General features: G+C 34.7%; 1 protein-coding gene across 3 annotated transcripts in view; it reads right to left on the bottom strand.

The window, feature by feature from the left end:
• The window catches only part of PLXDC2 (plexin domain containing 2), a 455,724-nt gene that overhangs the window by 139,655 nt on the left and 292,803 nt on the right, over window positions 1-23,266 (bottom strand). For all 3 annotated transcript variants that reach the window (XM_072749365.1, XM_072749364.1, XM_026013595.2), the window contains one exon: window positions 6,916-7,038. In XM_072749365.1, the coding sequence (XP_072605466.1) occupies window positions 6,916-7,038 (123 nt within the window). The remainder of the gene's footprint in view (window positions 1-6,915; window positions 7,039-23,266) is intronic.

Genomic DNA, 23,266 nt, shown 5'->3' with positions numbered 1-23,266 from the left:
TCAAAATCATAGAGTGAAAAAAAAAAAAGACACAGAGTGGGTGAAGAGATAAAGATAATAAAAAAGACTGTTTTATATGCTGGTTATAAGAGGACACACTTTAGTTTTAAGGACATACGTAGACTGAAAGTCAAATTATGGAAGACCATTTTCCATGCAAATGGAAACCAAAAGAAAGCAGAGGTAGACAGAATTATATCAGTCATTATAGACTTTAAGCTAAAACCTGTAACAAGAGACAAACTAGGTTATTATGTAATGATAAATGGGTCAATTCATCAAGAGGATATAACAATTATAAAAATTTATGCACCCATCAGAAAAGCAAAATATATAAAGCAAATATTAACAGATGTGAAGGCAGAAATAAACAGCAATGCAGTAACAGTAGGGAACTTCATATCCCACTTTCAACAATGGACAGATCATCCGGTCAGAAAATGAATATGGAAACATTGGGATTAAGCTACCTGTTAGACTAGATAGACCTAACAGAAATACACAGAATATGTCATACAATACTAGCAGAATATGCATTCTACTCAAGTGCACATGGGACATTCTCCAGGACAGATCATATGTTTGTGCACAGGACAAGTTGTAACAAATGTACAAAAATTAAAATTATATCATGCACATTTTTTTTTAATTATTTATGATAGTCACAGAGAGAGAGAGGCAGAGACACAGGCGGAGGGAGAAGCAGGCTCCATGCACCGGGAGCCTGATGTGGGATTCGATCCCGGGTCTCCAGGATCGCACCCTGGGTCAAAGGCAGGCGCCAAACCGCTGCGCCACCCAGGGATCCCCTATCATGCACATTTTTGACCAAAGTGATATGAAACCAGAAGTTAAAAGCAGAAGGAAAATGATAATTCACAAATATGTGGAGATTAAAAAACATTTTTCCTGAATAATCAATGAGCAAAGAAGAAATCAAAAGAGAATTCCAAAAATATCTTGAGACAAATGAAAATGGAAACATATCATATCAAAATTTATGGGATGCAGCAAAAGCAATTCTAAGAGGAAAATGTATAGTCATAAATGCTTTTACTAAGAAAAAAAGATCTCAAAAAAAAAAAACAACCTAACTTTACACCTTAAGGAACTAGAGAAAAGAAGAGCAAACTGAGCCCAAAGTTAGCAGAAAGAAGTAACAAAGATCACAGCAGTAATAAATGAAATGGAGACTAAAAAGAAAATAGAAAAAATCAATGAAATAAAGAACTGCTTTTTTAATATAAAAAATTGATGAAATTTTAACTAGATTAAGAAAAAAAGACTCAAAGTCAGAAATGAAAAAGGAGACATGACTACTGATAGCACAGAAGTATTAGGGATTATCAGAAACTACTGTGAACAATTATATGCCAACAAATTAGACAACTTATAAGAAATATATAAATTCCTAGAAACATACCACTAATCAAGACCAAATCATGATGAAATAGAAAACCTGAACAGACCAATTACTAGTAAGGAGATTGAATTAGTAATTAGGAAAAAAAGAAGTCCAGGATTAGATGGCCTCACTGGGGAGTTCTAGCAAACATTTAAAAAATGAATTAGTAGCAATCCTTTTTAAATTCTTCCAAAAAGTAGAAGGGAAAACACTTCTAAATTTATTTTACAAGGTCAGTATCGATACCAAAGCAGATGAGGACATTACAAGAAAAGAAACTTACAGAAAAATATCCCTGATGAACATAGATCCAAAAGTCCTCAACAAAGTATTAGCAAACCAAATTCAACAGTACATTAAAAGGATTATATACTTTAATCAAGCTGGATTTATTCCCAGGTTGCAAAGATAGTTCAACATACACATAACAAGCAATGTGATACAACACAGTAATAAAATGAAGCATAAAATTATATAATTATCCAAATAGATGCAAAAAGAGCATGTAACAAAGATGCATGAACAGAATGCTTAACAAATTATATATAGAATGTGTCTTAACATAACAAAGTCCGTGTATGATAAGCCTGTAGCTAACATTATTCTTTTTCTTTTTTAAAGATTTTATTTATTTATTTATTCATTCATTCATTCATTCATTCATTCATGAGACACACACACACACACACACACACACACACAGAGAGAGAGAAAGAGGCAGAGACACAGGCAGAGGGAGAAGCAGGCTCCATGCAGGAAGCCCGATGTGGGACTAGATCCTGGGACTCCAGGATCACATACTGAGCAGAAGGCAGACGCTCAACCACTGAGCCACCCAGGCATCCCTGCTAACATTATTCTTAAGAGTGAAAAGTGGAAAGATTTTCCCCTGAGATCAGGAAAAAGACAAGGATGCCCACTCTCACTATTTTTATTCGACATTGTATTGGAAGTACTAGCCACAGAAATTAGTCAAGAAAAAGAAATAAAAAGAAATCCAAAGTGGAAAAAAAGAGGTAAAATTGCCTCTGTTTGCAGATGACATGAAATCATATACAGAAAACCCTAAAAACTCCACCAAAATCTATTAGAAATAATAAGCAAATTCAGTAAGTTGCAAGATACAAAATCAATATACAAAAATCCGTTGATTTTCTACAGACTAACAAAGAACCATCAGTAAGAGAATTTAAGAAAAGAATGCTGCTTACAATGGGTTCAAAAACAATAAAATATTTAGGAATAAATTAAACAAGAATATGAAAGATCTGTATGTTGAAAACTACAAGATATTGATGATAGAAATTGAGGAGACACAAATACTTGTAAAAATATTCCATATTCATTGACTGGAAGAATTAATATTGTTAAAATGTCATATCCTCCAAAGCAATCTACAGGTTCAATGGAATCCTTACAAAAATTCTAATAACATTTTTCATCTATATAAAACAGAATCCTAAAATTTGTATGGAAACCTGAAAGATTCCAAATAGCTAAGCAATTTTGAAAAAGAAAAACAAAACTGATACCATCACACTTCCTGATTTCAAAACTTTAGTAATCATGACAGTATGGTATTGGCATAACAAGACACCTAGATCAACAGAACATGATAGCCCAGAAATAAACCTGTTTGTAAGTGGTCAATTAATTTTAAATAAAGAAGCCAAGAATATACCAATGGGGAAAGGATAGTGTCTTCAATAAGTTGCGTTGGGAAAAGGGGATAGCCACATGCAAAAAAGTGAAACTGAATCCCTAAATCACTATACACAAAAATAAACTCAAAATGGATTTAAAACTTGATTGTAAGACCTGCAACAACAAAACTCCTAGAAAAAAAAAACAAAGGTTAAGCTCCTTGGTATGTATCGGTAATTATTCCTTTTTTTATTTGACACCAAAAGTAAGGCAACAAGAGCAAAAATAACATGTTGGACTATGTCAAACAAAAAGTCTGTACAACAAAGGAAACCAACAAAATGAAAAGGCAGCCTATGGAATGGGAAAAAAGTATTTGCAGACCACATATCCAATAACATGTTAATATTCAAAATATACAACGAGCTGATATAAGTAAGTAGTAAACAAAGAAAAAATGGGCAAAGGACCTAATCAGCTATTTTTATAAAGATGATAAAGAAATGGCCAACAGGTATGTGAGAAGGTGCTCAACAACACCAGTCATGAAGGGAATACAAATCAAAAACACAATGAGATATCCCCTCACACCTGTTATGCTGTCTGTTGTCCAAAAGAGAAGAGATAATAAATGCTAGAGAGGATGTGGAGAACAGGAAAACCATCCATGTAGTGTGCTGGAAATGTAAATCGGCATGGTCACTATGGAGGACAGTATGGAGGTTCCTCAAGAAACTAGAAATAGAACTACAGTAGGATCTAAGAATCCCACCACAGGGTATATACTGAAGGAAACAAAATCAATTCTCAAAGAGATCTCTGTACTTTCTTGTTCATTGCAGCATTACACGTACTAGCCAAATATGGAAACAACCTAATTGTTTATCTACAGATGAATAGATCACACACACACACACACACAAACACACACACACACACACACACACACAGGAATATCATTCAGCTTTAAAAAGAGTGAAATTGTGCCTCTGTGACAACATAAATGAATCTGGGGAGCTTTATGCTAAATAGATTTTAGAGTATTGGTTCCCAGGACCTAGGGGATGAAGAAAATAGGAAGAGGTTGGTGAAAGCACACAAATTTTAATTTACACTACAAATAAGGTCTGAAGCTCCAATATATAACATGGTAACTATAGCTTCTAATCCTGAAATTTTCAGAGAGTAAAACAAATGTTCTAGCCAGGAAAAAAAAAGGTAAATAAGTGAAATGATGAATGCGTTAATTAACTTCACAGTGGGAATCCTGTTGCAATGTATACATATGTCAAATTATTACCTTGTATGACTGACAACTCTACACCTTTTCTTTCACTGTCAGCACAAAATCTAGTGACTCTGTTCTTTATCTCAAAGATGTAGTTGTTATTTAAACTCATATATCACATGCGTTCCTACACCATACTATGTGCTTATTGGAACTAAGCAGTTGGAACTGAGCATCCCTGTGGTGTTTACTGAACCATAATCAAGTTATCTGATCAGTAATGGATGGCGGTTTTCATTTCCAAAATAAACAGGCAAGTAGGATGAACTGGTGCCACTTTAGGTCACTGTCAATTCCAAATTTTCTGATTCTATGCCCAGACTTCTGATCATTAGCAAGATTTATACTTTCTAATTAGCTATTTATAAATCATCAAATTATTTTTCTATGAATTTTTTTATAACTTTACTAGTTTTCATGCATTACTATTCTGTGGCTCACTTAGATCTCACTGATCATCTAGGCTGCCTATAACATCTGGAAGCATCACCTCATTTTTAAAATCTAATGTCTTAATATTTATAGAAATATACTGGAAGCAGTTTTATGAACTGCTGCTGTCTCTTTTAGAGAAATTTTGCTTTCCTAAAATGTTGAATTTCCTGTCCTTAAGCATTATTTCAAGGATACTAAGTAATCAAAGTTGGAAATATTTCCATAAGTTGGTACTGTGTAAAAGGACTTTGTGAGTAGCCTTATAATATTTCAAAAGTGTTTCATTCACTTAATTAAATAAAAACAATAAACTACAGTTTTTACTGTCATATAGTGGGAACTCAATACTTCCATTAGTCATTACACAGAAATATTTATTCAATAAAGTAAAAAGCATTAAGTCCTGTGTATTTTTACAGTTTTCAGAATTAAAAACTACCCTACATATTTAATATTTAAAAATTTATTCAAAAAATTATTCATTCACTGAATAATTATGGAAGACCTACTGTGTATTGAGTTCCTCTGTCAGGTACTGAAGATAAAATGATTTCTCATAGTCATAATCCTTGTGTTCAGAGAATTTAGTGTCCAGTTGGAGTAGCATACTTCAATTTAAAAAAATCATTCATATTAAAGTAACATTCAAATGTTAAGAGCTACCTAGGAATGTGGTATACGAGAGAGTATATGGAGGGAGAGACAAGAGACTTATTTATTATGCTTTATGATTTTGATGCTAATATTATGAAATCTCTGTCATCAGAATCCTGTGCCCATGAGTGTTTGTCTCCAACATCACCTAGTAAGTGACAGCACTCAGAAAAGAATCAACTTTCATCACATCGTTTCCTATTTACCAAAGTGATTGTCAGGAAGGTTATGGCAATAAGCTTCAGGGAAGTTTCTGGCTGTAATTCTGTCTCAAGTACCCTTACAATTTATTCATACATCCTTGGCATTAGCATCTCATTAATTTTTTTAAGAGGATAGAATATAATAGTTCTTAAAATAATAGGAAAGGGTACTTACTATGGCTAACATTTGCAGTTATTTAATACTGGAACATGCTCTAGTGTCATTCATGTTGTTTGGAATGTGTTTCTCTGAGTGTATATCTAACTATGTTTAGCTTCCTATTTCATTTGCTATTGTGACCTGTATAAGGGCTTCATCACACTGGTCGAAAGATTACTTTTAGCAAAAATGATCACATTTCCCCAATGCTACTGTGACTATTAAGTCTATACCACCCACTACTGAATTTCTTTCTTGGTCTTTGAGGTAAGAGTAGAAATAACTGTTCACACCAAATAGTTCCATTATTTTAAAAGATGAAATTGTCATTTGGACAAATAAATACTACTTCTGTATTATAGAGTACAGAAATTTGTCTCTTTATTTTTTCAAAACAAACTTTTCTTTGCCTATTTTCTCTACCAAAGTTACAGCCTTTCATAAGGTACAGACATGAAAATACATTTATCTTCACAACCTTAAAATTTTACTTAGATTTGAATAGCATTTTGTCATATAGTCCAGGTTTTCTCTATCTTATATGTCCCCAAAAGACATAACAGGGATATACTGTTGTCAGTATACTTGATAAACCTTGGTAGGCTCTATTTTCTATTTTAAAGTCGAAGAACTTGATTTTTGTAAGTGCATTTTAATCATCCACTACATTATTTTTTTAAAAGGTGTATTTATCCTATGGTTTATATGGTTCATAAGTTTTAGAAACTTAATATCAGTGTATTATGCCTCTTACCCCTATTTGAAGATAACAAATTGTCCTTTTTAAATATTTTTAACACTCATGACTTACTGCAAATAGCATCAAATAAATGTATCAGCTTTGTTTGCGATGTCGTTTACAGCAACTCATTTATTATAATGCCTACCAGGTGTTAATAAACAATTGTTCAATGAACAAATGAGTGAACGAATAAACGAGTGACTTTTGACCATATATTTCAATATACATATTAGAGTTACAGTGTAATATTTGTCATCACAAGATATTTGCATTAAGCATTTTATAATCCAGCTTACCAAAAAAGGTTACAAAATATTAATATGAATCTGATGATCAATGTTTAAAATTACACATTCAGTAAGGAATAGGCTAACCAATACATACCATTATCAAAATATCTGACTGTTGAATTTCTGGATACACTGGGATCAAAATTTGCCATTAAAGGTGCTATGTACTGTGTGGCTGTTAGCATTCGATGTACAACTTCTCCGGTGTATATGAAACCTGTCATTGCAAAAACAGGAAATATGTTAAGGAAAATCCCAGATAAAATTTTAATTATAATACCTCCAACTTAATTGTAGTCACATTTTGAAAATAAATATATAGTAGCTACAAAAAGGAACATAATTAATGTCTTAATGTCCAATCAACAATAGTCAGGTCTGGATTAAGTGACAAAAGTCTCATAATTCTGTAGTACCTCACAGACTGGTAAATCAGAAATCTAGAATGTGTACAATTTTAATTGTGGGAAAAGTGGCTATTTTCTGGAAGAGATTATTAGGCTAAAAACCCTACTAGAGTATGGTAAGTAATTCAAATATTCAATCTGCCATTATTAATCTCTTGTTATTTTAACACTTGCTGAACATGCAAGTCCTTTTTACAAATGAATGCATCTTCATGATGTTTAATTGCATTTTCATGAAGTTTAATTGCATTTCCTAAACTGTAATCTCAGTTTGAGTCATTTTAGAATCCGCACATGGATACCTTTAACACTAAAATGCAGAAAATGTTCTGGACTTTACTTTCAAAATTGAAAGAATGTTAAACACCCATGGGAAAAGCTTGTACATTTCTGAGTTTTAATAAAAGTAGCATTATATCAAGAAGAAAAATATTACATGTTGCATATAAAATGGCAAAACATTGATAATGCACAAATGCCTCTCTGTTTAGAGCGTTATCAATTGCAGCCTATTCTAGTGGTTGGATAACGAGAGAGAATTAACTATAAAGAACTTCATATTGAATTAACTTTCAATAGTTCCTATGTTACAACCCTATTCACTTCCAATTAGCTACACTGGCTTTATTTATTTTGTGGATTATCCATAGAAAATTGTTAATCCCACACTGGCTTCTTGCCTCCAAAGTCTTTAGCTTTCTAAAAGGAGAGTCAGCTCAGAGAATGATAACTAATTTTAATATTAATCTAAGAAATGCAAAATTAGGGCAGCCGGGTGGCTCAGCGGTTTAGCGCCGCCTTTAGCCCAGGGCCTGAACCTGGAGGCCTGGGATCAAGTCCCACGTTGGGCTCCCTGCATGGGGCCTGGTTCTCCCTCTGCCTGTGTCTCTGCCTCTCTCTCTCTCTCTCTCTCTCTCTCTCTCTCTGTGTGTGTGTGTGTGTGTGTGACTCTCATGAATAAATAAATAAATTCTTTAAAAAATGCAAAATTAATAACGTATATGTAAACAGGCACACACAAATGCACACACACACTCAATACTATAAAATAAAACCCAAAACAAATTATTTGTGATAATGCAATTGTAATGTAATGTTTAGGCAATCACAGGCTTACTAAACACCTAGGACTACTATAGATCATTTTTCTATTTTCATAGAATTAATGAATAAAAGAAGCAAGATTTTTAAAAACCACAAAATTGTGGTAAAGCTTCTGTGACCTTACTTTATGGTCTGAATAAAGCTTTCATTGGTGTATTGTGGTCTTATAATTTCAAATTTTCAGTTATAGTTTATAGGTAAGTTATTAGAAATTTAAATCTGCAGTTATTTACTTTGAAATGAATTTCTTTCTTTTTTTAGCAGTGTCTTCTTTCCCTTGATTTGCTTTTCATTTTTCATCAAGGGCATAATTGAATTTTACCTATTCACCTTTAAAAGTATATTTTTTAACTAGTGAAATCTTTACCATGTATTTTAATCATTGATTATATCTTGTTTCTCAAATGCCAAGTAATATCTTTTAAGATAAATTCCCTATATCTTGGAGCAGAATTTTGTACATTTGCAATTTCACATAGCTCAGGTGTACTAAAAGATAGTAAGATCGGGTGATAAAGTCACTGTTTTTATTTTATTTCCCTGTAAATTTTCAGAATCACCATCAATGTTCAAAGCCAATTATTACATCCTTAAAATTATCAAGATGAAGAATATTTTTCAGGACCTACGATTTATTTTTCTTCTCTCATCAGCATGCCTTTATAATTTCACCATTAAGGTGGCTACAAAAATCCTGTAAGGAAAAGATTAAATTATACTCTGAGAATGTTCTGTAAGGGACCATGGCTCTGGATAGTTATTTCTCTATTCTCCATGTACTAACAGAAGAAATTTCATTTGATTTAAAGAAGAATGGGGGGGGGCAGTAATTCATGGCAGTATGATAACTGTGAATCAATATAAAATTAATTTTCCAAGGCAAGACAAAAAAAAGCAGCAGCAATTCCCAGGAAGACAGAGTTGCAAAATGCAGGACCACTAATGATTTCAGATACCTAATTCTTAACTCCTTAACTGCTGCTTCCTTTCATCAGGAAAAAGTTTTTCAGAATTATAATTTCCGAAATTTCAAAGATGAAGTCTCACATTGTTCCCATGGAAGTAAGTAAAAATAGGGAAGAATCTGTGAATATGTAAAAACTATAATTATAATTCTTGATTCTTCTATGATTGTGACATTAAAATAAATTATTATTGCTGTTACTGTAAGTAGTACAGTTGCTACTACTGCTACTATGAACAAAGAATAGCTACCCTAACTTCAAACATGGCTGTCCCTGCTCTTGATCTATCGCCACTATTACCACTGTCACCACCCAGAATAATGTGAAAAATAACCCAAGGATGAAAAAAAAAAGCCTTATTCCACAATATGAGTTTAATTTTGTGAATTCTGAGAACACTTGCTTGTTTTCCTTAGCCAATTTTGCAAGCCAACTCCTAGTTCTTGGTGACCCACGAGTGAAATGCCTCATGGGGATGGGTTCTACTTAGTCTCATCACATTTCTAAATTTCGAAAATGTCATTTCAGCAGTGGCTAATAATTGAGTGAGAGAGAAACCTCATAGGCCTGCTGAGGGCAGGGAAGTGTGATTAGGTGTTGAATAAGAACCAGCTGTGCAAATTTAAGTGTCCTTTTGTGAAGCAAAACTTTTCCAAAGCTTCAAAGGCACTTAGAGCTGTCCCAGACCTATTTAGACATTTATCTCCTTTCTTGAGCTTTTTGGGGCATGCTCAGTTGTAGAGAAAAACATGTATTTCGTTTTTCTGGTTGTTTACATTTTGGAGGAATTCAAACAAAATATATATTTTTTATTTTTTTCAAACTTCTTTGTAGCCATGTGAAGGGCTAATCATAAAATATCTCATTTGATCACTACATGCTTCTTATCGAAAATGAGTTCGAGGAAGGAACAAGCCATTTTCTCTGTGAAAATTCTAATACCTATACTCTAGAGCACAGTCATAGTGACCTCAAATCCTATTTTGGCCTCTGTTTAATCAGTAAATTCTACAGATAGGCTTACATTTGATTCCTCTATTGCAATTCACAAGTGAGACTTTAATCAGTAGGTGAGTGACATACGATTACAGAATTTATTTAATGATACAAGGAAATTACACCCTAGTGGTGTGACTTAATTACTTGACATCTTTGAGCCTCAGTTCTTTCATCTGTTAAATGGGGGAGTAATCATTGGGCTGTTGTGACAGCTGAACAAGTTGACACATATGAAAAGCACTTAAAAACAGTGTTTAAGATAAAAATTTGCAGGAAATAAACACTTAAATTTCCTCTAATTTTTACCTCTTGAAGTCTTTTGTGTCTAATGTATACTAGTTGATTGGATTGAAACTGGGAGCTTTATATGACTTCAAAATTGTGCTTCATACGCAAATGGTATGATATGAGTTTCTTTTTGTTATTCTAGTTTGGATTAAGGTATGCCATGGACTCTAACTACAGGGCAACATATAATTAAAAAACTTCAATGTCTAAAGTTCCACATTTGAGATATCTTCCCTTCCCTGCCATTCTGATGGAGTAGGTGCCTTGTAAAAATAGTAACAACCTATTGGTTGCAAATGGTTGTTTCATTTAACTGGATGTGTCAGAGTAATAAAGGCTATAATTGCCTGTGAAACATTCTATGAAACTTTAATGTGTAAAAGGGCTACATAAAATATTTTATTTCCTCACTTTTCAGTTGATATTTTTGACCCCAGAGGAGAGGTTGGAGCTAATGTGTATGCCTACAGGGCACTGAAAATTAATACTTAAATGCTCCCTTTAGAGTACAAATGACTGGTGTATGTCACTGTTGTCACCTGTGTGATGTGTCTACCATGATCCCTACATGCTAATCAAATAGCTCTGAAATTTATGGTCCTCGTTCCATGAGGATTTAGAGAACAGATTCCTCATACTGACCCCTCGCTAACTTTATATATGATCTGTTCCCTTTCTATTCATGAAAACCTGAGTTATTTCACTGGGTGATGTTTGCGGGTATTGTTTTGTCAAATTGTTCAGTATTTGTGGCAGACAACTGGCTGGAAGCAACCAAGTGAAATCTGAGCATAATTCAACTTACATTATGCACAAATGGCATTTTATGAATCATGATACATTCTCCCATGCTATAAACTACCCCCTTTCAAACAAATACTTGTTTGTAGTTAAGTCAGCCTTTTAAACAAAGCCATATGTGGCAGCAATTGCTAATTTGAAAATTAACTTGTGGTAAGTTATCTGGTAATGTAACTGTCTGCCAGCTGCAACTGTACAATGACAGGTTTCATGTAACAGGCTCCCTCTGGACAAAATTGTTGCTCATAGACCTCAAGGTTCACTGTGAGGATACTGGTTTGTACATGCAACCTAGATGGTTAAAGAAAAAAAGAAAAAGATAAAACTGCATTTCTGAGGTTCACGTGAGCTTACTAACTACTGGCTCCTGGGAAGTAACCTATAATATTGTCACTCACCAAATATTTTCTCTTTACAATACCAACCAGCTGTGAAGGTGAAATATATCAAATATATTTTCTCTAATAAAAATTTTAAATATATATGTTAAAATATATCACATCTCCTAAACTCCTTTATTCCACTGGCTTAAGGCACCACAGGGAATTGCAGATCACAACGAAACCATCCATTGGAGGGGGGAAAAAAGCAACAAGGGACAATTTGGTTATTGGCTGCAAATTATGTTCACAAAATTACCAACATAAAGCTTTATGTTGACTATATAAAGTGCCTATCTCCAACTCCAGAAGGAAAGGGCAGGAGCCAGAATTGCACAGATGAGGAGGAAGAGAGACAAAAGTCTTATAATTTCTTTCATTTTCATTTTGAACTGCTAACAAAATGGTAGCCTATGGTTCTTGCTTTCTCCATATTGGTTCTCAAATAAATCAGTGTGACTTATTCTTACCTCAGGTTAATTCCTAATGGTTATTGTCAACAGCCCTTCCTCCCCCTCCTCCAAATGCTTCTGATTATGTAGGATTTCAGAGAGGAGTCCATGCACACTGCAGATGGTGAATGACACTCCCTGTTGTGTAGTGCATAGACTTCATGGCTTTTCATGGAAGCACTGATTGCTCTTGTTTGGTTGAGAATCAAGTTCATCCCCTCTATTCAGATTGATCCAGGTAATATTTCAAAAACCTTACTTCTATGTGGGGAAGAATGAGAGGATTGCTTTTTTATTTTATTTTATTTTTAATTTTCAAATTGTATTTAAATTCAATTAGCCAATATATAATACATCATTTGTTTCAGATATAGTGTTCAATAATTTATCAGTTGTGTATAACACCCAGTGCTCATTACATCCCATGCTCTCCTTAATACCCATCACCCAGTTATCCCAACTCCCAAACCCCCCTCCATCAAACCTCAGTTTGTTTTCTATAGTTCAGAGTCTCTCATGGTTCTTCTCATTGCTTTGAATTATTTATGCTTCCAGACTGGGGATTGAGGGATCCTGCTGTCAAATGCTGGTCTCACATGTGACACCAAGTTATAGCTGGGAGTTAGTCCCTAGCACCTGAGGTTTGCTTAATATTGGGATATGCTGCTCCATGTTTGCAAAGCCTCTATCTTAAGTCCCACCTGGTCTCTTGGATCCTGCTCTCTGTGGGTAATCTTTCTAGAAAACAAAAACTTGGTTTCCTAACCTATGAATATCAGCTGCCCCTGGAATTTCTGCCCATTTACGGAGACCTAAGTAACCCCTTTGGGAAACTACCAAGGATGGCCCTAAGTTACCAGCTGGTCTTCCATCTGGGCTCCAGCTTGTTCTAGAGAGGGGAGTTCATGCCCCGCTGTGGCTTTCACTTCATCCCCAGTATGTCCCATTACTATGGAGAATAGTAAAAACTGTCTCATCCTTTTCAAAGGACTGAACAACTACCCTTGAAATCCTTTTTTAAATGACAAGCAACAGCCCCGGAAGCAAGATGATCAAATGTAACAAGATGCCGTATTCGGGTAGGGAACTTTTTTCTTCCTGATCATACCATACTGTACTTACTGAGTAATCTGTAATACTTCCTATCTTACTTCAAAAATCAGGTAAATTTAAAGTAAAAATATCACATAAAGGAGTATACCTCCTTGGGATTCTCACCAAGAATTGTAACCTATCCAGCCTACAGTTGACAAAACAAATTTTATTCCATGGTTTTGAAATTATAACTATGCTTTCCCACCTCCATACTTCCAAAGGTGATTTTGTTTCCCATCCTTGTTTAGACATTCCTAGGAGATATGGATACAGTTTTACCAGAATCGTTCCAAGTCATGTCATAAAAAGTCTTGAGTGTACTGATGATGTCTTCATTATCCTTCCCTTTTCAGTGCAAGAGAAATGCCATTCATCTAGACAAGAAAGAAGCTATAAAAGGGAGTAGAAGAGCTTTGCTTTCTCAAAGACCGCCATCTGCATTGTACCAAATCAAGGTTCTAAACCAAGGGCTTGCTCCTTTGTAGCATAACCAAAGTATTGTTGCCAATTATTGCCTCAGATGGTTTTGATTTTAATGCCTTAGCATTTAACTTCTAGACCCAATCTAGTATCATATATACACTGTTTAGTTAGATGATACATAAATAGTTTATGTATATGGATATGTATATAATACACATGCAATGTGAGTGTGTGTGTGTGTGTGTGTGTGTGTGTATGTGTGTATTTCCCTCCATGAGGAGTCAAAGTGGACTGGACCAGCCTGGGTTTGAGTTCATCCCTTACAAGCTGTATGATCTCATGTCATCACTTATTCTCGCTGAGTTGCAATTTCTTCTGTAAAATTAGGTTAAAATCAATCCCTTCTAAAAAACACTGTGGTGTGCAGTGAAGAAAGACTATAGAAATGTAGCTGCAGTTCTACGACTCAAGATGTATATTTGGAGTATCTGTAATGCCCTGTGACATCCTTTCAAAATCAGAGTTCTGTGGAGGCTCCCTCTGCAGCTACGCTGATTACTTTCCTCATCCGCTCTTGATCTCTGCAGCCCTGTGGTCAGGTTCAGACTGTGATACTTCCAACCTCCTTGAGACATGTGCCCTTTTACAGCCTCAGAATTGTGATCACAACTACTTTTTCTCAGAAGTGTTAGTAGTCTGGTCCGTTAAGAAGATGAATTGTCAGTGAGAGGGACAAAATAACCTTAACAAAAGAGCACTGATCCAATTGTATATTCATATTATACTTCACACTTTGTAGTTTCAATATGTCCTACAGTTTTAACATTCAAAACATTAGATGTCCAAAGAAAAACTCACACATTTGAGAAAAGAAAGGAATTTATTCATTTGGTTTTGTTTTTAATTTTTATTTTGCTTTTTTACATACATATATATGTACACATATATATACATTTTATATTATATATTTATATTTTTATATATTTTATAATTATATATTATATTAAATTATGTTATACATGTAATGAGAGCTAGTGGAACTCAGCACTATAGTTAAGTATTTTACTTCTTGGTTGCTAAGAACTAACCTGATATATTGACAGGAATTGGCTTTCAACATGGCCAAGGAAAATGAGTGCGTTTTCTCTGAATTAGCAAAATGAAACACAGGGTTTTTGCAACCTGGGTTATTCTTATATTATTGTCTCTCTTGAGAGGGAGAGGTAATCTTAGAGTATGTAGATTTGTAAATCAATATAAAATGTATATTGAATATCTTAAAATCAGAGGCAGGATAAAAAAGCATTTCAGACATGTTTTTACTCATTTTTCTGATCCAGATGCACCCAACCCATCAATATCTTGGTTCATACCATCTAGATTGAGCTTTCCAAAAGTCCATTTTATTCAAAGATATAATGTATTCTTCTATAAAATTTATCAGGTCTATTATAGGAAACACTCTAGTTACTGAAAGCAGTGAGAGACTGAAAGCAGCCCTCAGATCTTTCTACATCCATGCCTTACATTTCTTTTGCAATTCTCAGCCTTATGCTAAATGAATAAGCAAACAGACAAAAAAAAATAAGTTTATTTAGGGCCATCTATTCCTAGTGTTGACTCAGGGGAGAGTTCATTAGAATATATCTTCTTCTAGCACAGTTATTATACACAATTACTTGCATTCATTCATTTGGTACATGGTCATTGAGGCCAAAAAGAATAGGATGTGGTTAGTTACTACCATTTATCTCACAAATTAGATTATAATTCAAGTGTAAGAGATTCTACTTCCTATAATTTTACTGTGAAAAAATTTGAATAGATTTATTTTGATCAAAATATGAACAAAGTATTTTTCTTGACCTTGGGAGTCTTTGCAAGGGCTATTTGGTTTTAAAAATTCTTCTTTTTTTTTTATTTATTTATGATAGTCACACAGAGAGAGAGAGGCAGAGACACAGGCAGAGGGAGAAGCAGGCTCCATGCACCGGGAGCCCGACGTGGGATTCGATCCCTGGTCCTCAGGATCGCGCCCTGGGCCAAAGGCAGGTGCCAAACCGCTGCGCCACCCAGGGATCCCCAGTTTTAAAAATTCTTAAATACATATTCAAATATTCATACACATTCAAATATGGATATTTTGTGATGTTCAACTAATTTCTACTTGTTTATATATGACCATGTATATAAATGGTTTAAAAAACAAATGTTAAAAGATAAAATTCAAATAATGCATATAATATATGCTTATGCTTATGCATTTATGAATAATAAGCAATATGTGTCAATTTATTAATCATCTACACTAAAAGATACAGAACAAATCACAAATATGATCTTTAAAATATACTGCTAACTACTTTCATACATTTTTTTACATATCATTTCCTTCTTTCGTTTTACATTTTTATACTTTATGTTTGCATCCCTAAAGATGATTAGTTTTGCATGTTTATACTTAACTGGCTTGTATTGTAAGTATTTTTCTGAAACCTTTTATTTTTGTTTAATCTACATCCTTAGGGAATCATCCCTGTTGTACATATAGCTGTATTTCATTCATTTTTCACTGCTGTATCACATTCCACCTTAAAAAGTCCCACAATTAATTTATCCAATCAACTTTTGAGGACATTCGCATTGTCTCAATTTTTTTTGCCATTTTAAATTGTGTTATTGTTTAAAAATTCTACATGTGCCCTGGTTCACATATGGAAAGTTTTATTGTATAAACCTAGAAGCTATATGGTTAGATCATAGGGCATACACATGTGGAAGTTTACAAGATAATGCTGAATTGTTTTTGGAAGTAATTACACCAATTGACACATCTATTTATATGACTTAATTAAAATTATTTGATTACATTGATTAATTACACTACTCAACCTTAAAGTTGGGTAGTAATAAAATTGAATATTCTTTTCAGAAGCTCATTTGCCATTGAAGTTTCCTTTCTGTGCAGTGTCTGAAAAATTCTTTGCCTTTTCATTATTGATTTCCAGGACTTGCTTTATAGCTTTCCAAAAAACATTCTGGATATTACATATGGCTTCTGCTTTATGTGCATTCTTAAAATGTTTCCTTAATCTTAAGTTATTAAAATAGTCTTCCTTATTCTAATGATATATGTATCATATATATATATTATTCTTTATTGTTCTTTAAATATTTTATAAATTTACCTATCTCATTATTTCCTCCACCTAATACTATTTTTGAAGGGATAAAACATGAGTCAATTGGTGTTTTTTTCTCTACAGGGATAGCGCATCACCATATTTTAGAAATTTCATCCTTTCCTTACTGACCTGCAATTATCACCTTTTTAAAAAAGATTTTATTTATTCATTCATGAGAGAGAGAGAGAGAGAGAGAGGGGAGAGAGGCAGAGACACAGTCAGAGGGAGAAGCAGGCTCCATGCAGGGAGCCCAATGTGGGACTCGATCCCAGGATTCCAGGATCATGCCCTGAGCCAAAGGCAGACACTCAACCGCTGATCCACCCAGGCATCCCTGAAGTTATCAACTTAATCATAAATCTAATTTTTATAAATCTATGTGACTTCTCCCTGGGATTTGTATTCCAATCAACTGGTCTGTTTGTTAATCCCTGTGCAGATGCCACAATATTTTATTATTATGAGTTCACCATACATGGTGAATCAAGAACATGGAGAATCAACTATCTGTATTTTCCTTTAAGAATATGTGGCTATCAAAAAAAATAGAATATGTGACTATCCTTGGTCTTTCACTCTTTCATATACATACTTCTAGGATTAGTTTATCAAGATACACACACCCACACACACACACACAAAAGTAAAATAGCAGTGTTGGATTTTGACTGAAATTGCAAATTTCAATTTAAATTTGAAATTTTAAGTAAGTTTAGGAGGAATTCATTCCCTTTGATTTTGAGTCTCCTAATCATTAAACATGGTATGTGTGTGTTTGTGTGTGTATGTGTATTTGTGTGTGTATATATATATATGTATATATATTTGCAAGCATTCTAGATATCTTTCACTATTTTTAATTGATTTTAATTAATTTTTTCAAAAGTGTCATGCACATCATTTTTAGATATATTCCGATTTACTTAGTGTTTTCTGAAGATATTATTAAAAACTATTTTCAGTCATATTTTCTAAAAGTTTGTGGTGGCATTCAGAAACACAATTGTCTTTGCATATTGAGTTTATATGCAGCCATCCTACTCAACTCCAGAACTAATACTCACAATTCATCTGTACATTTTGGGGAGCTTTCATTTACTGACGATCATATCATTAGAAAATAATGTGAATGTTTTTTTCTCTCCAATCCTTATATCTTATTTTCTTTTTCACTAGCTATTTATTGTATATTGTTTTAATGTAGGAGCAATAAACTTATTTTAAGATAGATATCTAAACGATAAATTAAAATCTGTAGAACATGGAAGAAATATAATTAAGAATCGAACTAAAACAGCTATCAGAAAGATATTTCATAAGACCGAAAAAATATTTTGTAAAACATTTAGATGAAATGTCACTGCTGAAGAATAATAATTCCAATTATTTCTCCTTTCTATTCCTTCTTCTTTCTAGAGAATTCCCTCAACACCTTAGGTAGAAACAGATACATTTCTCTCAAGCCATTAATCTGTAGGTATCTGAACATCTTATTTCTCTTGCTACTTCATTAGAGGTGCCATTTTCTCCCATTTCTTTCTTAAGATTTTTACTTCAATTAAACCTTCACATCTGATTATCCAACAAAGGTAAAGTAGTAGGAAATGTTATTCATAAAAGTGGCTCATTTGTTTCCCAATTTACAGTGGCTTTGGCCAGAACAACCTTTACTGGGAACAGGCAGAAATGAGTATGTAGCAAACAAAGGCTGGCAACAGAACTACAACTCTGGGACTCTTAGGTTAACTGTCACGACCAGCAGAAAAAGACCTTCCAAGTGCAGCTGTAACATTTTATTGCCTCCCAGGGAAAATTAAAGAGATTTTTAGATACTTTTTTCCCCCAACACCTTCACATTTATATCTGACAAAAAGGCTCTAGGGGGCAAAACGAGCATATTTTAGGATGAAAAGAGGAGCTTCTCAAAGGGGACTGTGGGAAAGCATGGAAGGTAGACTGTAATTGGTAACCTGGTTTTCTAACATATTAGCCTTTGTGAAGAGCAGTGAGAGCCAGTATCTCAAATGCACTTTTGTAAAACTGCTTCAAACTAATCAGAACTGAAGGGATACATTTTTTAAAAATTTCACTTTATGTCTGCTAAGGCAGAGAATAGAAGGGTTGACCATGCTGGGAAGAATTCTTTCCCTGGACATTCATTTGCAGTTCCTGTTCCGTGTGAGTGGAGCAGTCGAGGTGGCTGCAGGTAGAATTTGGCCTCAGTGACATAACCCAGCTGTAACAGTGCCTCACATATATGTCCAAAGCTCAGTGAAACCAGGGCAAGCCTGTATTCCATCAGACACCAGTGCTAAAGCAGTACCTTTTTACATTTTTAAAAATAAAAACTAATAACACGTTAAACTTCCCGCAAATTCGGGCTACAGAAGGCACGGGGAGACATAAAATTTAGTTGGTTGCATTGTTCAGCTTTCAACGTTTCCTTTTTCATACATTGCCCTTGTCGGAGACCATATGCAGGTACTTGGTGACAATTAGCTTTCTCTCTCATACTTAAACCTCCCCTCAGGAAAAATCTGATGAGTTATTATGTACTATGGTATGAGTGGAAAATAATCTTTACCATGTTATGGTTATTTATATTTAGTCCCCTCTCAGGAGTATTTATATGTTATTAAGAAAGACCTAAAATAATGGTCCTCTCCTATTGTTACCCACAAAGGGATGAAATCCCCCCAGTAAGTGTCCACTTACTGATGACTTTAAGTAGAGGGTGAGCACAGGTCCCCCCAACCCCATAGCATCTTGTGAAGGCTACGGGCTAAACTCATATGAACTTGGATCACCACGGCCCTTCAGGTGGCTGTTACCATCCTCCCTCAACTCTGCTGTGGCCATTGGCTCCGGACCAATGGCTTTACAAAAAAATTTAAAAAAATTAAAAGATCCCAATTTCATTAGATAAAGTCATTCCAGAGACACTCCTGTATGACAAAGGGTACTAACATTTTTTTTTCGAATTGTAGATTTGTTTTATCTCCTTATTAGATAAGCTGGGAAGGATAGGTGGGTTAATTTACTCATTTTTGTATATACTGCTTAACTTGGCTTGGCAAACTGGTGGCAATATAAGTATTAAATTGTGTTTCGAGAGTGGAAATAGTCCCCATACACAGCTCAATATATGAAGCCCTGTGTGTTTTGGCCACTGCACCCCATCCCCTGCATCTCCTCCACATAAACCCTGTGATTCAGTCATTCATGGCTCTCTGCGGGTGCCAGGCGTTTTTATGCACTTTCACATGCTGCATTTTTTCTGCCTGAAATACACTTTCTTCCTTCTGTGCCCTGAAAAATCCTATTCATTTTTCAAACTTCAATTTAAACGTCTCCTCTTGTGTGAAGCCTTCTTTTATCCTCTCCAACCCCGGAAAATCTGATTACACACTTTAGGCTTCCATCCCTGTGCTCATCCTGACTTCTATTACAGGTCTTACCAAAACCCATTTACAATTGTTTATTTTCTCATTCACCCCCTGGTCCATTCCCCCTCTCTTATCATCTGTTACAAACCCTAGAGGACACAGATCATAACTTTCCCATGTTTGTGCCTCAACACAGAGTCTGGAGGTCATGCATGTACTTGTCTGATGATTTGCTAGCAATTACTGAGTGCTTTGTATGTTTGAGGGATTCCATGAGGCAGTGAGGCCAGAGGTGGGAGATAGCCTTCCCTGACCTCCCAGGGAGTGGTGTGTGATGAGGCTGGAGAGCAACAGATGGTGGGAGGCCATGCCAGCCAGAGCCTGGGTTTAAGAAGGTAAGGGAACACACCAAAGGGTTGAAGCAGAGGCTTCATGTGACAAGACTGACCGCACTCAAAGAACATTCTGGTACATGCCACATTCACGAGAGAGTTTATTTCCAGAGAAGAAGAGTGGAGAACTCATGGAGAAGGGTACATAGTAAAATTCAACTGTGTCTGTTTTACCCTCCCAACTTTCAAATTGGCTAACGGGTACCCAGAGCTTTCTACATTATCTATCTATCTATCATCTATCTATCTATCTATCTATCTATCTATCTATCTATCTATCATCTATCTATCTATCATCTATCTATCATCTATTATCTATCTATCTGTCTATCTATCTATCTATCTATCTATCATCTATTATCTATCTATCTGTCTATCTATCTATCTATCTATCTATCTATCTATCTATCTATCTATATCATCTATCTCTCTTTTTTTGGTATAGCTGCAATATTTCAAAACCATGTAAAGTTTATTCAGGCAGAGTGTAGACAAAAAGCCAGGAGGAGATACTTAAAATAGGGTGAAGAGTTAGCTGCCTATTTCAATAGTTTGTGGAAAGATGGAACAGGGTTACATGAAGAGTGAGGTGGCCAGAAGTAGACCCATCAGAGGGGCTTTCCGAAGTAAATTACTGTCCAGATGTTTTACTGGTGAGGAGGGAGTCAAATGGAAGATGATGGCGCCAGTTCCTAAAATGGGGAGACTAGTCAGAGGAAAAGCCAAATTTCGGCTTCACAGCTGGTCTCAGAATACAAGTGTACAAACAGTCCAATGTCATATCTGTCACTCATACACAGCAGGGAGTACCACAACAAAAATCAGTCTTCTGGCTGATTCCCATCGCAGATCTTCCCCTGTTGAGTCACTTGTTTTTTAATTAAGCCCTGAGCACTGAAGCAGGAACGATGCAGATTCCTCTGATAGATCTGAACCATTTCAAGGTTTGCAAATGGGAGGGATTACCTGCTAATTTAACCATGAAACTGGATTTGCAGCTCTACCCCAGATAAGGTGAAGCTGCATGGACACACATAGATAAAATATTCTCCAGGGAACTATAAAAGTCACTTCTAGGGTCACTTATTCCATTTTTAACTTGCCATCTGTGGTCCAAAGAAAACTTGAAGTAGAGCCAGGTATATATATATATATATAACATATATCATATGTATATATATACACATATATAACATATATAATATATATAACATATATTATGCATTATAAATGCATTATATTCCTGCTGATAATGTATTTGTCTGCAACATTAGTATTTCACAAGTACTATGTAAGGATACATAGCAAATACATTCCATGATAAAGATTTTCTTTCCAATGTTCATGCAGACCTTTCTTTGGAATAAGCTAAGGCAGCATAAGTATTGACATAATGTTAAATAAATAACATTATGTTAAAACATAAATGTTAAAGGCAATTAAATCAGTATATTTAAAAAGCTATAAAATAGAACTATATAAATGTTATACTCTGACAGAGATCTTATTCTGAGGGCCCCCAACCTAAAACAGATGAACAAATATGAGAGCCTAAAAAACTAAAAAGGTCATTAAAGTTCCCCACAGGCTATTCTCCCACCAAATCGGGGGTAATGGAGAGAAAAACAGAGTCAAAATGCAGGAAGAATTACTTTTTCAATAAAAAAATAATAAAGATTATTGGCCGAGCAGAGGAGCTATTTAAAATCCAAAATCAGGACAGGGGAACGGCGAACACTAAAAGAGAATCTGAACTTTTTTTGTTTTCCTGAGTGAGCCATTTAAGTTTATATATCTCCATACTGTTCAGTAACTGAAAGACTCAGAGACTATCGAATAAGATTCAAGTGATGATCTGAATGTTATGACGGGGTGTTAGAAAACATGTAAAGGTGTATGTGAGGATCTGTGAACTTTCTATATAGCAAATTCTTTTCAGATTCTTTGCCCTCTGGGAAAGTTACCTTTGTTATGAGAAAAGGTAACCATGAGATTGGCACTCTGGGATCTCATGGAAAGTTTACAAAAGCATTTGGTTGTTCATTCTTTTTTTAAAGAATCGTAGAAAGAACACCTAACACAAGATCTAGCCTCTTAAATTTTTAAGTGCAGAATACAGTATTATTAACTGTAAGCATTTCATATAAGCAGATCTCTTGAGCTTATGTCCTTTGGACAGCAACTCCCCCAGTTCCCGGCAGCCACCATTCTACTCTCTACCTCTATGAGTTTGATTATTTGGATACCTCATATAAGTGGAATCATGCAATATCTGTCCTTCTATGACTAGCTTATTTGACCTGGCATAAAGTCCTTCGAGGTGCATCCATGTTGTTGCATATGGCAGGGCTTCCTTCTTTTGAGGGCTAATACTCCCTCAAAGGGCTAAAACTCCCTCTTTTTCCTAAAGAAAAAGTGACTTTTTCTTTATCCACTCATCTATTGACAAACACTTAGGTTGTTTCTAATCTTCGCTGTTGTGGATAATTCTGCAATGAACACGAGAGTGCAAATATATCCCTGAGATTCTAATTTCAACCCCTTTGGATAAATACTCAAAAGTGAGAT

This window comes from Vulpes vulpes, chromosome 2 (genome assembly GCF_048418805.1).
Source record: "Vulpes vulpes isolate BD-2025 chromosome 2, VulVul3, whole genome shotgun sequence".
Taxonomy (NCBI): Eukaryota; Metazoa; Chordata; class Mammalia; order Carnivora; family Canidae; genus Vulpes; species Vulpes vulpes.
The sequence above is the reverse complement of the archived record's forward strand: the minus strand, read 5'-3'. Positions and strand labels throughout refer to the sequence as shown.